This window comes from Meleagris gallopavo, chromosome 26 (genome assembly GCF_000146605.3).
Source record: "Meleagris gallopavo isolate NT-WF06-2002-E0010 breed Aviagen turkey brand Nicholas breeding stock chromosome 26, Turkey_5.1, whole genome shotgun sequence".
Lineage (NCBI taxonomy): Eukaryota > Metazoa > Chordata > Aves > Galliformes > Phasianidae > Meleagris > Meleagris gallopavo.
In genome coordinates this window covers 3,037,108-3,052,996 of record NC_015036.2, presented here as the reverse complement: position 1 = coordinate 3,052,996, position 15,889 = coordinate 3,037,108, and the positions used below count along the sequence as shown (strand labels likewise).

The window sequence follows — 15,889 nt, the reverse complement described above, 5'->3', positions numbered from 1 at the left end:
AAAAAAAAATCCCAGTTCTAGTCGTGTACACTTTGCTGTTTTTATCTCCTCCTCCTCTGACAATTTGGTCCATGATCTGTTAGCACCTGCTTCTAAGATTTGTCCTTTGGAAGCAAACCTGACATAACTCAAGAACATCTTGTACTCAGCAGCAAGACCCACGGGAAAAGCCTTTGTGTCTGTATGAGCACGAAAACTGCTGATATCGAAGAATATAAGATGAGCAACTGGAATGTGCGAGGAAAAGCAAACCTCATAAGGGCAAGAAAATTCTTTTGTTAGTTCCCAGAGTATCAACAGTGCTAATGACACAGCTCTTGGAGAAAGGCTGACTTTGGCAGGGATGTCTGGCTGGTTTGAAGACCTCTCTGCATCCCCAGTGCAGACACAGCCATGTCTGTGGATTGCTGGGTTATCTGTCATTCACTGGCCAAGTGCTCCCTTATTCCATGGATTGTAGTAGCTGTCTGTGGCTGTTGGCAGAAGGAGATGTCAATGTGTGGCTTCTAGGATCTGGAACATTTGGCAACCCATAACTCAATGCTCCAAGTGATCTTGTAGGAATCTGTGCTCTTGTCCAATGAATTGATGGACAGATTTGTTAAGGGTTAAGACATCTTTTGTGGATGGAACTGTGGGCTCTGGATAAGATATGTTTGACTAGAGATGAAAGAGTCTGGTAATTGTAGCAGCTAAGGATGTTGAGCACTTGTAATATTGCATTAATAGTATGCATATATTAATACTATGTCCACATGGGATGCTGGAGGCTAGGAACCATCTTAAAGCAGGTTCTATGCAGGCTGTATCTGAAGTTAATCAGTAACCCTGCCTGCAGCTTTGTAGCCACTAGAGAGCAGCAGGGCCCCGTTGGGAGAGTTTCCCCCAGCAGCTCTGTTGTGCTGCTGCCCTACTTAGGCTAAAGAGAATCTGCTGGACTGTGGACATGGGAAGGCAGGAGGAGGAACCCAGGCTGAATGTGAAAATGCATGTTATTTCAGGGGCTCGTGACATGTCAGGAAACCTCAGGGTGAGTGAGAGGTCTGCTGCAGGTGCATCACTACTGAGATGGTCAGAAAAACAGACTCACTGTGAGTTTAAGAGGCTGTCTTTTTAAACTGAATTAGATGGCACATAAAGCCTTTATGATGGGAAATGAAGGAAAAGGTAGGACAGCCCCATTAGCAAGTAGCTTGTAACTTGCTGCTGTTAGATACGGCAGCTTTTACTACTTAGTTTTTTCTTCATGTTGTCAGTGCTCCATGTAATGGTACCTCATGCCTTTTTTTTTTTTTGGCTCCTGGTTTAAAAAGGAATTGAATATAGCTTTGTGTCCTTCCAATTTGTAACTTGTCCTTTACTGAAGATTATGTTAAGTGTGTAGCAGTGGTTATGAAACTCACTAGGAGCTGTGAATAAAGCAGAGGGGTCATGAAAACAGCCAGAATGATGCTTAATTTGAGAATATTTTCCTTTCATTCACAGCTTCTCAGAGTTCAGATGTGGTAGGAGAAAAATCGGCATACTGTGTAATAATAAAGCTGGAGATGCTAACTGAGATATCAACTCATTAAACAGTGCAATCTTCAGACTGAATTTCCTAATGAATAAGAAGAGGTCAGCAGGGTTTGGAAAACTTATGGGTTCTTAGTTTTCACCAAATCAGATGTCCTCTTTAAGAGCAGTGGGATTTCAATGCATGCCTTAGCTGCCATCAAGAGAGAAAGGAGCTGTATATTCTATTCACCACCTTCAGATGGATCCTTGATTTGGAGTGCAGTCACTCCTGTGGGTGACAGACCATAGAACCTTCAGCTCTGTTAGATCAGGTGGGCTCAGCTCTGCATACAGGATATGCTTTGATTGTCTCAAGGATGGCCGTGTGATTTATATACTTCCCTAAATTAACCTTGCTCAGTTCCAACATGTCAGACAGCTGTCTTAATCTCAATTAGGGGAGGGAAATGGAGACCCAATGTGGAATGGCTCTTTCTAAAGGACAGATGAGAGCAACAGGACTGTATCCCTGGAACACAGGTACCCAGTCTCAGCAGCAGTCCTGTCCTGCCCTAAGCCTCATCTCCCTGGCATTCAATGAGTAGGGAAAAGCCTTTTCAGGTAGCACTTGGTAAGCTGAACTGTTACACTGGTGGGACACATATAGGATCTGTGGAGGATCTGTTTGTAGGGCTTATGTGTGGTACAAACCTTTCTTTGGTCTCTAACGTGCTGTTAGAGCGACTGATGAGCATCAACATGTAGGGTAAGGTCTCAGTGTAGAAACATAGGAATCACAGTGGTTCAGCATTACTTAAAAACTCAGACAGCTAAGGAAGAATCACCTTCCTGATCCTGCTGCTTCTATATCGAAAGACAAACAAAACAGTAAGCAAACTTTTAGCTGACTGTGATTGCTGGTGTTTGAAGCCATGCAGACAGATGAAATAGAGCACTGTGAGGGTATTGTTAGTGTGAGCTTTGCCCCAGAGCACTTAGATCTGACCTTGATTGAGTGCTTCTGCAGAGTCTGAGTGTAGCTGCATGGTACTGGGGAAGGAAAACATGGGAAGCAGAATCTTGGCAAGTGGGCCATAACCTGACAGCTATAAGCTGTTTCATTGAGGGATGACCATTGGAGACTGTTGATCCTCAGCAGTTGTTTGGAACTAGGTCAGCAAGAGTCTGTGGTACCTGCATCTTTGTATGTATCATCATTCTGCATCTGTATATATATAAAAATGAGTTTATTTCCAGCTCAGATCAGTAGGTGTGACTGACTGCCATGGTTTGGGTTGGGATGGACTTGATTTCAGACCTCAGCTGCCTGCTGGGTTAAACCACAGCAGTAACAACCACAATTGCAACCAAGGCATCACTAATCTTAGCAAATGAACGTGTAATGACAAAAACACTGCTGGGAAGGTGCTGCTGTAAAAGGGTGGGTGGCATCTGTCACGTCTCCAAATGATCTGCAGTGACTGTTTCCGAGATGTATGGTATCAGCTACATTCCTGCCAGTGGATTGTGGAGGTGTTTATCAGAGATTTCACACCTGCACATGTATCCTCAGGTAAAACTTGTGCCTGAGGGGCGTATTCAAAGCATTCTGCTTACACGTGATAAATGTGGCATCTCCACTGTGACATTCATTGCACATGATGGTGATTTTGATCTGTGTAGAACCATCCCTATTCATTCACTGTAAGTAATTGCTACCTGCTGGTGGTGCATGTACCATCTTACAGATGTGCTTGCTGTTATGCAAGCAAGAAACATGAGTTAATTTTGTGGTTGTAAATATAACTTGCTTCAAACAACTTCATGGCATATAACCCAAGTGAAGAGAGAATTTCTGTTACATGCTACTGTGATGTTTGTGCTGTGTGTGTCAGGAAATGGCCTTGCTTTGTCTCTGTGTCAGCAGTTAAGTGCAGGATTCGAAGTGTGAATGGCGAAGTCAGCTGGAGGAGACATTTTCCAGCATTGTATGAAGTAGTTCCCAAATAGCTCCCTTCTGACAAGTGTGAAGAGAAATGACAGTTTTCCTCAGGCATTTGTCTAATTGAGGAAATGAGCTTCTAACAGCCTTGCTGCTGAAGTTGGGATAATTGAGGTGATGGACAGGAATGATATTTTTAAAGCAATCTCTCTACACTAGCTGTAAAATGAGTTTACTAGTTGCAGAAAACCTTTCCTGTCCTCCTGTCGTTTAGTGGCTATTAGAATTTCAGAGCTAGTTTTGGAGTTTCCATTTGATTTTGTACAGCATAAGACTGAGGAAAATACTTCTTTCTTTTCCTGCAGGCATTCTTTTTCTCAATATTTTGTAGGGCAAAGCAATGCTCTGCTTTTTGCTCTTCCAGCAGGGGTGGAGGGGGCAGAAGGACTTGGCTGTTGTGTGTTAAGATTGCTTTCAATACCCATCAATGTAAGACAGAATAGAAATATTTAAGAACATTTCACTTCCAACCATGCTGTTGGTCCAGAAGAATGAGTTGCAAGTAGTATTTGTGGTTCCTACATCAGAAAGCCCTGCCAGCAGTCTGTGCTGTCTGCATTCAGTGTAGGCATCGCTGCTTGCTGAGAGGCAGAAAGTCCTGTTGGAGTCAGGCTGTCCTACGAAGAGCAGTGCAGCACTGGCTAAAGCACTCAGGGTTCTCCTTTGAGTTATGACCAAGGCCAGGTGGAAAGCAGACTTGTGTGATTTCTACCTATGGAAAGGGCACATTGTGTTGTTAAGAAGTCTAAGATTTGTCTCTGGCTTCTGGTTAGGGAAAGCTCTCGTCCTCTGGACTGGTGGCTCTTTGTATAAGTAATACATTGCAGAGTCATTGAATCACATTTTGTATGCAGAATGGAAGCCAATACTGAAACCTTGCTGCTTGCATTTTGGATGGTTCTACTCCTGGTCAACACTGAATTTTTTTTCTCCTTCCAATTAGTAATGCCTTGAATTTGGAGGCCTGTGACTGTGGTGCCTGCTCTGTTTGTAGAATTACTGCAGGCTTTCATCCAGATCTTGTGCTTTTCCCCAGAACATTCTGCTGGGTGCTGATTGCTACTGTTGGAGGAAAAAGGCTCTTTTAGGTACTTGCTGAAAAACTACAGGTGGTAAAAATTCCAACACTTGAACTTAATCTTCATCTAATTTTTGGTGTCTAAAATCCAAGAGGGGTAAGAGTTCATATTGAATTGATCATATTGAGACTATTTCATGATAGTGTCACAATAAAACCATGCTTTTATTCTGAGGGTAGGTGCTTACAATGCTTAATCAAGGTGAATATATACATGTAAAATGGGGAGGAAATTCAATGCAGTCTGATGCTCAGCTCTGTGCCTTTCTGTCCACCCCTGCTGTCAGTTCTGCTTCTGTAGGTTGTGTTTGGGAGGCTTGATTGGGTTGCTCATGTACTGACAAGCCCAACTACTGCTGTGCTGAGCCCTTGCAAATGTGTGTGTCTTAGAACTGAGGTTTCTGGAGCTGATTGCAGCTGGCTTGACAGAGGGAAGCAAGGATTTATTGAAATCCAGTTGGTTTTCTTGGAGGAAAATTAAACTTAGCTATGCTTATTATTTTTAAAGAGGGCTTTGAGGATTTGTGTAGGCAGTTTTGTGTCTTCCCAAATGCACACTGAGAAACTTCTACCATGTTTCTTTTTGCGTGGGGCTGGGTTAAATACAGCAAACTGGAGTGACTCGAGCTAGTGAAGCAGATATTTTAGCTGAGTAGGAAAGAATGTACTGTTCAGAGACCTTTTGTACTTACAGGCTTGTTGTGTGATTAATGGTGTGTGCTGTGAGCTGTGACCCATTAGGAAAGTGCTGAGCAGGTAGTGGAAATCCAAGGAATTTGGACTCTATATACAATGCAAAGCAAAAATGCCAAGCTCCCATGCAGATTCACTCAAACCATCACCTGTGCTTTGTGTGGGATCACATTTAACCTGTGCTAGAGGAGGAGTGAGCCTTTGGTGATGCTCGTGTGATAATGCAGCAGTGTAAGTAGGCAGTGCAAAATTATAATCTGCTCCAGTTCTAAATAGAAAACTGAGGAAAAGGCCTTTGATCCTTTGCTCCATTGCCATATTCTGATGTATCCCTGCAAAGTCATGACAGCAATTTCGTGTGTTTTGCTTGCTGGCTTTTGGCTCAGCTATCCATTTCAGTTTGGATGGAAAGTGCTAGAAAAGAGTTGTCCTACTGCTGGAAGAAATAGGTGGTGTGCTGTGCTGCTCTTGGATGGTGGTTGCGGGGGTTCTGGATGATGACTGAAGAACCTGGGGTTTGCAGCTGTGCACAAGGCTGTGTTTGAATGCTTCCAGTTGTGTGATACTGTTAGCAATAATTAATAGACAGGAGTCTTTGAGAGTTATTGTTGCTGTTAGAATTGCTTCTTTTGGGAGGTGAGAGAGAAATGGGTACAAGGTAACTTCTAGCAGAAAGCACTATTGGGATCAGACCTCTTGCAAGCCCTGCAAGCAATATATAAAGTAATAAAACACTCCCAGAAGTTCTATAGATGTGATCCTTTTAGGAGAGGTTGGATACAGTGCAATTAAGCCTGTTGCAACCCACATTATTGCTCATTTCTACTGCTGCTGGTAGAAGTGGGCTGCTTATGGCAAATGAGGCAATGGTGGGCATGGAACTTCAGCATCAGGTAAACCATGGGTAGTGCACCTAGTGCACATATAGGCTGTGCTTTACATGGGGTAGAACGATGCATGTGCCACTGTTTTATTTCTAAGGCCATCAGTTTGCTGACTCGCAATCCAGGTGTTTCACTTCACAATGAGGTGTGTGGTGTACTGAGACAAAGCCCTGGCACGAGGTAAAGGCTTAGAAAATGTGAAGTCTGGTAGCAAGTAATCCAGGCTGCAGTCATAGTGTAATATTTCTTATGGCAGAGCTTGTGTTGTCTCAAATTGGACACGATGACTTCCATCGATCTGTGGCCATTGTAACAGACATTGGTTCCCTGTCTTGGTACTGACCTGCACAATTACTGACTGAGATGAGGCATGCTGAAGTCTTTGGCCAGTGAAGTTTACGTAATTTATCCAAAAGTCACTGCTTTATTTTTTGTCCAGTGGAAATATGGCTGGAAACTATAAGTATTCTATTATTTGGCCATGTGGAATGGAAGGTGAAAAATGCAGTCCTTTTCTTTCCCAGCATGTTTTTAGGAAATGAAGAGGTGCAGAAATGATCTTTAACCTAAGTAATTAGGATTTGTGGTCATTACACAATATATAAAATTGCTTTCTGAACTGGGCCACTTGTGGAAGAGATACCAGCATGTCCTAAATGGTAGCAGGGGTGGGAGAACTGGGGAGTGACTGGGCTACAAGATTGCTTCCATCTTGCTTTGTAATACACTGAGGTCAGCCTGCTGCTGGTATCTCTCACCCTGCAGCCTGTGAAATGTGTGGCATCTGTCTTGTAACGCAGTGCCTGGGTTTCAGAGAACAACACATGCAGGTATCTGATATCACATGTCCAAAATAAAATTGACTGCATGTGTTCAGATGGGAGCAACTGCTGGCTGGTGCGTTGTGATTTAAAGGGACAGATTTGTAGGGCTCTGAAGTCAAGAATGGCCAGCTGGTAGGTGTTCCTTGCATGTATCCACAAGTTTGGCATTTGTTAAATTGTAAAATGTCTCATTTAAACACCAAGGCCAAAGGATGTCAGAGTCAGCCCTGGTGTAGGGACATGCTGTACTGTCAATAGTATGATTATTCTTGCAGAAAACTCTTGAAATAGAAAAGTAAATGCAGATAAATATATATCTTTTTCATAGCACTGACATGCTGTATTCATCTGCTGGGGATGATGTTTTGTTTAAAACACGTGGGAAGGAGGTATTCTTGCCAAGGAATACAGGCTGGCATTAGTTCGTGTTTTCAACTCAGGAAAGAGATTTTTAGTTTTCCTTGGGATGTTTTTCTTTATTCATCTTATCAGTCCTCTTCTACAGACACTGGAAACGTGTCCAGAATGCTTGTGTAGGAAATGAGCAGTAATCCACAATATCCTTGATCAAGCTGTAGGACTGGCAGCCATTTGCTGCTGTGCTCACTCCGTTGGGCAGAGTCCTGCTCCAGCAGCAGTGGCTCTCGTGGAAGCAGTTAAATAGTGCTGTCATTGTGATTTGCACAGAAATAGCACTTGATCCTGGGTGTTATGTCTCACTTTGTGGGTCAGGTGCTTGAGTGGTCTCTCCTATTACATAGCTCCTGCTTTTTTCTTAGAGAACTGGACAGGTGGTCGGCATCCTCTCTGCTCAATAAGAATGTCCTGAGAATGTTTGAGAACAAATAAGTGTTGCTTACTAATCAGTGAAGAACTTGGAATTAAAGGGTACATGTACCCTGTGCTAACCAGGTGCCCTTGGCACTGCCAGAGGGAATTACTTATGTTTGTGTGTGAGCAGAGTGGGGATGGATCCCATGTTGCTGAGGGGGTTCCCAGTGGGGTTCAGTGAGGCAGAGGGTGAAGAAACTGCTGGAACTAACGAGCAGATCAGTGTGAGGGTTCAGCCTTGCTAAAGAAGCAGTTACAAGCAATGGTCCGGATTAATACAGTGTGAGTCTGGTTGACTAGTTTGTAGGGATTTTGAGGGTCAGCAGCATACACTGTGTGAGTTATTACTAAAGCAAGAAAGCATGCAGAGCTGCAAACATCTTGACCCTGTTAATAGCTGAAGTAGCTGCAATGAAAGTGCAGGAAATCAAGCTCAGTGTATGGGACAAAACTTCTTTGGGATGGCCTGCATCTACTTGCTGCATTGGAGAGGAATGGAAGTACTTCTGGAGGATGGGATGTGGGTAGGTTTTAAGGGGAAAACACTTTCTGTTCTTACCATCTTTTCCTTATGCGAGAAATGCAGCAGGAAAAATCCCCCTCACAGTTGCAGGTATTTGCTCTTGGTTAAGATTTAGCAATGATAGAGTGCTTTTGGACACACAGGTGTGTGGCCATGCACTGAAAGGGGATTTTCTGTGAGTTAACAGCTGGTTGATAATGTTCTGTATGTACAGGTGGCAACAGGTGGCTCCAGTACTTGATTGCAGGTTGCTCCCTATTTGAGTCTCAGATTTAACTCTTTTATTCCCTGTATATTTTTAATTTAAATGTGATGTTTGTGGAAGATGTTCTGATTGTGCTTGGCATATTGGTACCCAGATGGCCGAAGTTCTGGATGTTGATTTCAAGCTTTGCTCAAGCTAGTAACTTAAAGGAGAAGCAGAGCACAAAAAGGGCAGTGCTACAAAGTAGGATGTAGGGATTCTTCCCCCGTTTGCTCCTGACATTATAAATCTTCCCTTTTTTGACACATTCAGTTAGGTATGGCCCAGATTCCACAGTTTCTGATGTTCCAAGTTCACGTGAGGCTTATTTTCAAGCAAAACTTTGAGGCAGCTCATGCAAAGCAAAATATTTTGGTTTGGGTCAACAGAAATATTTTTTTAACCTGAAATCGGTGTTTTTTTTTTTTTTTAAAGGTTCCGGCTGTTGAGTGAAAACTAAAGCTGTGCCAGATTAATTGGGATTTTTTTTTTTCTGACAGCATGCTTAGAATTCATGCAGCTGAATTGTAGTTGCTCTCTTTAAGTACTTAAGTTCTGTCACTCTCACCTAAAAATCCATCTTGATGCAGTTTCATCCAGGAGCTTTTGAATAATAGGCAATCCAGGGGGTCTGAATGGTGAATCACTGGTGGTGTTTGTTCTTGCTGATTTGGTTTCATTAGCAGAATTTTGCAAGCCTGGTCCCAATACTGCTGTTCCTCCCAGTGCATGATCCCTGTTTTTGCCTCCTTAGCATACTCGAATCTTCCACATAGCAGGTGAGTTTATCCTAGTCTGAATCTGTCCTGCACATTGTCTTTGTGGTGTCTTTGTTGTTCCTGGACCTTGAGACCATTCATCACCCACTGTGCCATTTTGGAAGCAGCATCACCCTACAAGAACTCCCTTTTGTCAGCTTACACCCACATGAATCTGAGCTAGAAAGCCAGCCAGCCTCCCAGTTCTGGTGCCATTTGCTGCCACTGCCTCTGTAGCTTCTCCTCAATACCTCTCCTTTGCTGCCCTTTCTGTGAGCAGTCAATGGGAACAACAAATCCTAGCCTTGCAAGAAGGCTGTGTAAGCCTGAGTTTGCTCCCTCCCTGCAAAGGGTGGGCTGTCCAAGCAGGAAGGTGGGACGAGGGGAAAGCCTGTCCAATTGGCTTCTACAGAAAGTTATTATTCCTTCGTACCCTTGTCATTTGGTTGATTTGCAGCAGCAGCATATTTGGTAATATAAACCCTGTCCCTTGGGATTATGAGTGCGGTGATGCTTGGAGCAGCTGCCTGCACATGTCTTATCTGCTACAGAAAAAGAACATGCTGCTGCTGCTCCTCCTCCTGATATTATCTAGTATCATTTCTTCCCTCCTTCTTTGTCTCTCTCTGACCTCCTCACAGCTCCACGTCGCTCCATACTTGCTTCGTCTCTTAAGAAGACCACAGCTGAGTTTTCCAGCACAGCACCAGGAGAGCTTATGAACCAACATTAGGCAGAGGACAGAAAGCAAAAAAAAAAAAAAAAAAAAAAAAAAGGGAGAGGGGAGGGGAATCTGAAAGTGAGCCAAGCTGTTGCAAGCAAGTCCTGGTGCTAAACCTGCTGCTTTCAGAGACCAGGAGGGGAGGAACCTTGTTTGGTGGAGAGGGGAAGGACAAAAGAAACTTGAAACTGGCTTTCCTTGTGGCATGTCAGTCCTGAACCAACCCCCCCTCCCCACCCCCTGCTCGTTAAATGAAAGCACCTGAGGAACACGAGATTGCCTGCGTGAGAGGGAGGGCTGGTGCTGGACTGGGTGAGGGAGCAGAAAGGCGACTTGTGGCTTTGTGGTGTGGCTTACACTGAGATCAGAGCTAGCGTGCCTGGGGGTGGGAGCAGAAGGAGAAAGGGCACCTGATGCCAGCTGCCAATATGACAGAAACCCTGCAGCTCCCTGCCCTGCAAGTCCCAGAGCAGCAGGTGGTGGAGGGCAACCGTGCCTGGTCCAGCTCATCCACCCCCACCCTGCGCAGGAAGCGCTTCAAGATGAGGCGGATGAAGAATGTGCAGGAGCAGAGCCTGGAGGCCAGCAGTTATCAGGATTCTCCTTCCTCCAGCAAGGAATACCTGCAGCTCCCATCCATTGAGATCACCCCCTCCAGTGATGAGGACACCCCCTGGTCCAACTGTTCCACACCCAGTGCCTCCCCGCGCCGCAAGCGCTTCCTTCTGCGGAAGTGGCTGCGTGTCAGAGAGAAGAAGGAGTGCAGTGAGAGCAGGTAGGTTGGTGACCATCTCCCTTCCCTGCTCCCCAAACAGCCCCTCACAGTGGGTAGGGCCTGCTGAGCTTTTGGTGTGGCTCTCCAGAGGACTTTGTCCTCACCCAGTGGTTGGAATGGGTAATACGATGGGTTGGGCTTGGTGACGGTGGATCAAGCGGTACGGTTGTATGTGCAAGCAGTGGGCATGTTGGAAACAACATTTTTGTTATTGTGGCCTTCCCTGTACCTTTTCTAGACAATGCAGATCAAGCGAAAAGAACTTGTCTGAGTGGGGGAAATTGTGCTTAAAGATTGGGTGGTGGGACTGACTTCTGCGGGGTATTCTGCAGGGACCTTCATGAGAGAAGATAGTGAATCTCAGCTGGGGTTACCTGGACAGGGAGTGGTGATGCTGAACCCTTGCTGGTGTGGATTTTCTTGTTGTTGGGTTGTTTTTGTGATGATGGTCAAACCTTTCCCCTGAGATTGTTTCTGGAGCAATTCATTCGCTTGCTGGCATTGGGTCAGTGAGGGGAGGATGGGTCTGTGTGTCAAGATGTCTGAATTCAACTCTTGGCTTCTTTCCAGACCTGAAAGTTACTCTGTTCTTTGGCTCAGAAGCAGAGGACAGATAATTCCGAGACTCCCAAGGGCTTGTCAGTGCAGCAGAATGGATGCCCAGTGAGTTATTGCATAGACATGAAGAGAAAGCTTTACCTTATCGAACTGTACAGGTGTGGTTGGTGTCTGCCTCGTACAGTGTAGTTCGCTCTGCTTTTAGTGTCTGAGGGGAACAATGTACCTGTCATGAAGGGCCTGAAAAATACAGCATGCTTTCTCTGTAGGAAGTTAGCACTTCATTAATCTTCCTGCTGGCTTAGTGTAGCTAACTTGCCTTTCCCTTTAGCCTATGGCTCTATGTCTGAATATAGGTACTGTTTTCCCCTCTGAGCATGCAGTAACTCTTCTTGCAGAAATTCCCTTTGGCAAGCTCTGGTTTTCGGTCATTTCTTTTTTTAAATTTCAGGGAAGTGAACGCATGCCATAAAGGCCTCAGTAATCCCTCTCTTAGAAAAGTAGCCTTGGAAAACATTTCTTGGCTGAGGAATATTACTGACTTTTTTCACCTACCTGTGGTGATGTAGGGAGTGATACAGATGATGGGGTTGGGAAGGTGGAAAGGACAATGCATGGGGTGGATGCTGAAGTGTCAGATTCACAAAATTAAGTTCTGAATTTCACCTGAGAACAGCTTTTCAGTTCTGAATTTCACCTGAGAACTTGAACTGGGGCTTAGCAATAGTGAGTGATTGAGGCAGAGGCAAGACAGTTCTTTGTAAATGTGTTCAGGAAAAAAAACAAAACAGCAAAAAAGTAGTAAATCTGTGTACACGTGGTATTTGCATGGCTGTACTGAGCGACTCCTTACTCATCTTCATAAAGGCATCTGTGCCTTAACCTTGGTTATGTTTTTGAAGTGCTGACTGGAACAAAGCCACCGCAGTTGATGGATTAGTTGGCATTAGCATACCAAAGCCAGCATGGCACCTCCTTCCTTCAGATGTAGCGGGCTTCAAATCTGTCCCTTTACAATGGGAAACACATGATGTTTTCAAATGGTATTTTTCCCTTTTCAGTCCAGAGGGGAAAAACCCGACGTGGTTTTGGTCACTGTGCGCTGAGCCACTGCACTCCTAATTACTCAGCTCTTTCTTGCTGCTGTTTCAGAGTGGTTTGGCTCTTTGCAACAGGTACTGGTTGTCACTGCACCGTTTAAATGCAGAAGGGAGTACTGTATGGCTCCTGTGCAGCAATTAATTATTATAATCTTGGAATCCAGCAGCCTGTACCCCATCACATGGCCGGATTTCCGCAGGGCTCTCCAGGGAGAGCTGCTAGCTGAGAGCAAGCTGTGCTCCAGCTGATGTGTTCCACTGATGCACGCACTGCTCACGGCCCTGAGCCACAGCAGCAGCTCTGACTGTGAGCATCTAAGAGAATAAACTCCATCCTATAAAATATTTTAGGACACCGGGTAGTTTTTAGTAGCCTGTATAATTTTTATGGCTGTTTACTGACTGCAAACTGTTTGGTGGTTGATAGTGAGAGCCAAGAGTGGTTGTTAAACAGAAAGGAGTTTATGTAGGAGCCTAACGCTGCCTACACCACTGAAACAGTGGGAAGAAGCTGTTTTCTGACCTAGGGCTTTTCCTGTGACTGATGACATGACCTGAAAACATGATGGTCCAGATACCAGGATTAGTCTGAGGGGCCTGTATGGATAACTGAATGATTTCTTAAGTGATGCAGGAAGCTTCTCACCACTGCTTCCTGTCTGTTGTTTGTCATCCTGTTAGAAAGAAAATCTTGCAAGTGGTTTAAAACTGGATTATTGTTTTTGGTCTCAAGATTTGAATGAAGTGGGTTCTGTTCCACCAGAACATCTGTTTCTAAGATGGTGGAAAGAAAGAAATATTTTGGACTTAGGGAAATTGTTCAGGCAACCAAGCTTGCTCTGTGGGAGGTAAAGTAAAGGAGTGCTGAGATGGAGGAGCAGTGGAAGTGGGCTCTGCAGATTTAACCATTAAGAGACATGGTTCATCTGTACTTGAAAAAGAGCTGAAGAGTTTTAGGTGATGTTTGGAGCCTCAGTGTTGGTGTGGGGTTTGAGAAACGACTTTATGAATTCTAGTTGTAACATTGCAGTGCCTTGGAATGCAATGAGAAGCTGTTTGCTGATTTCCTAAGACTTTTAACCACTTTTAGTATAAAATTGCGATGTCTGTATATAAAGCTTTCCCCTTGTATTACTTCTCAATGCTGTTCTATTTCCTTATAATTGGATTTAATATAACAGCAGCAATTTGTTGTTCCACCAGGTCAGTTTGCAATAGACTGAAATACAATAATAAAACAATAGCTCTGCATTTCAGCCACTCTGTACTTCTTAGGGAATTCTATATCTGCACTTTCTAATATTCAGAATACTTAAATGACTTTCTCTTCATGTGAAGGGCTCCTAAACTTGAATGGAAAGTTTCCATGCAAAACTCTGTTGCATTGAAGTAGGTGAGAGGGGAAAGAACTGATTTTTTTGTTTTGTTTTTTTTTCCTCTCCTGCACTGAGTTTCTTGAATTTCTTGTCTTGAGCATTGGCCAGTGACAAGAGAGCAAGATGTTGCAATTCCATTAAACTTTAAACCTTGATCTGAGGGACTTCTTGAGCTGAGATGAGTGAGTGAGCATGAAGAGGTCGAAGGTACATTTGTATGACTGTAGTAAACCTTCAGCTGGGACTGCCAGCATTCCAGGAGTGGTAGTTGGGCTGTGTTATATTGGACTTCTTTTTCCGGTAAGTACCGTTGTCTGCTTAATAGAAATGGATGTGGCAAAGTTTTGTGAGAAGGTTTTCATTTGTGACTAAATAAGAAGCTATGGATGTGATCCCTGCCATGAGTTTAATTTCAAAAGGGTGATGATGCTTCCTTGGAGTTTAGAGTGGAATTCTGTCTTCTCTTGCACTCTTTCCAGTGTATGTAGTTCACTCAGCCATAGTTGAGCTCAGAAGTACAGGGAAGAGGCTTTCTTTCTGGTTTAGGATATATTGTTGTCACTCAGCTGGATGCTAAAAGACATAAACAATTTTCTTGTTACTCAACAAATAGACCCCTTGGTGCTCCGTACAGGTGAGAACAGAGCCATTGGTGCGAGAGGGGAGACCCAAAGAGCAATACAGAGGGCCCAAAGAACTGTCTATCTCAACATCCTTGCAAGAATCTCTTGAGTGACAGATGCGGGTGGAGTGTTGGACTTAATATGTACAAAATGGGGAACTCTGTGGGAATTGTATGGATATTTGTGTGTGAAATGTATATAATGAGAGCCATTGAACTCTGAGGTGTGCGTATTTTGTGGAGAGATCCTCATGCACCCAGTGCTGTAATAACCCAGCGTTGGCTTTCTAAAAAACTATCCCTTGGTTTAGAGAACATTCTTGGTTATGGTTTTTGGTAAGAAGTTGTTTCATAGCTTGAAACCAATAAAGAGCTCTTGTTCTTGATGTCCTTTCTGCTATGAGATGCATGGGAAAAGAAGAACGATGGAGTATGTGGGTGTGGGAACAGCAAGTGCAATCTCTCCCCTCTTGTTGTGTGCCATAATGTTTACCTGCCTTGGCTCTGATGGAAAAACCACATTGCATGCAGTGGAGAAACAAGGAAAATGCTCTTTGTGGGATTAAGAGGTTGTGTATACGTGTGTTGCTCCCCCCACCACATGGATGGAAATGCATGCATTTATGTGTGTACGTAAGCACGCATTTTAAACCTCCAGCCAAGCAACATGAATTTGGGTAACCTTTTTATCCCAAGTCTGATCTCAAAGACCAGTTTCTGTACTGCTCAAGGATTTCGCAAATGATTGGTTTTTCTTGTAAAATCTTCAACCTGTTCTTCTTTCTACCTTAACAACAAATGATTTTTTTCACTGCGTGGAAGAGGACAGAGATTTGATGGGTTTAGATCCCTAAAATCAGTAGGGGGGAGCTCGTTGAGCCACTTACTATACAGAATGGCTGAAGAAATGCTGTCTAATACCTGAGCATGTAGTTTATCGGTGGCAGATGATGTATTTTGTAGCTCCTGGTGTCAGGGAAAAGCACTGCGTCCTGGGTGGGACTGCACAGTTTGTGGTAGGGCTGTGCTGCCCTGGCTCACAGGTGGGTACCCAGGCTGGGCAGAGGAAAGCCAGCCCAGGGACAACTGCTCTTTGTGCTGCAGCCTGTTGTCTGAAGGCAGAATCAGACCCTCTTCAGGTCTTAAGCTTTGCTAGGAAACAAGCCGTAGAAATGAGCAGCAGGAGCTCTGAGGCCTTGGCACTGGTGGAGGCTGCTAGTAGAGAATCAGACCAACTCCATACAGTGCTGTTACAAAAACGAAAAGAACTAATAACACCAAAAACCCAAACAACCAAAAAAAAAAAAAAAAAAACGCAAAAATACCAACAAGAACACTAACAGAAAACCCCCGGTCTACGTAATAAACTTCGTAATAATGTAATGCTATACGAAGTTATTACG

General features: G+C 44.1%; 1 protein-coding gene across 7 annotated transcripts in view; it reads left to right on the top strand.

The window, feature by feature from the left end:
- GRAMD1B (GRAM domain containing 1B) overlaps positions 1-15,889 on the top strand; it is a 110,629-nt gene that overhangs the window by 22,847 nt on the left and 71,893 nt on the right. For all 7 annotated transcript variants that reach the window (XM_031556877.1, XM_010723640.3, XM_010723641.3 and 4 more), the window contains one exon: positions 9,976-10,830. In XM_031556877.1, coding sequence (XP_031412737.1) covers positions 10,469-10,830 — 362 coding nt within the window. In that variant the 5' untranslated portion in view covers positions 9,976-10,468. The remainder of the gene's footprint in view (positions 1-9,975; positions 10,831-15,889) is intronic.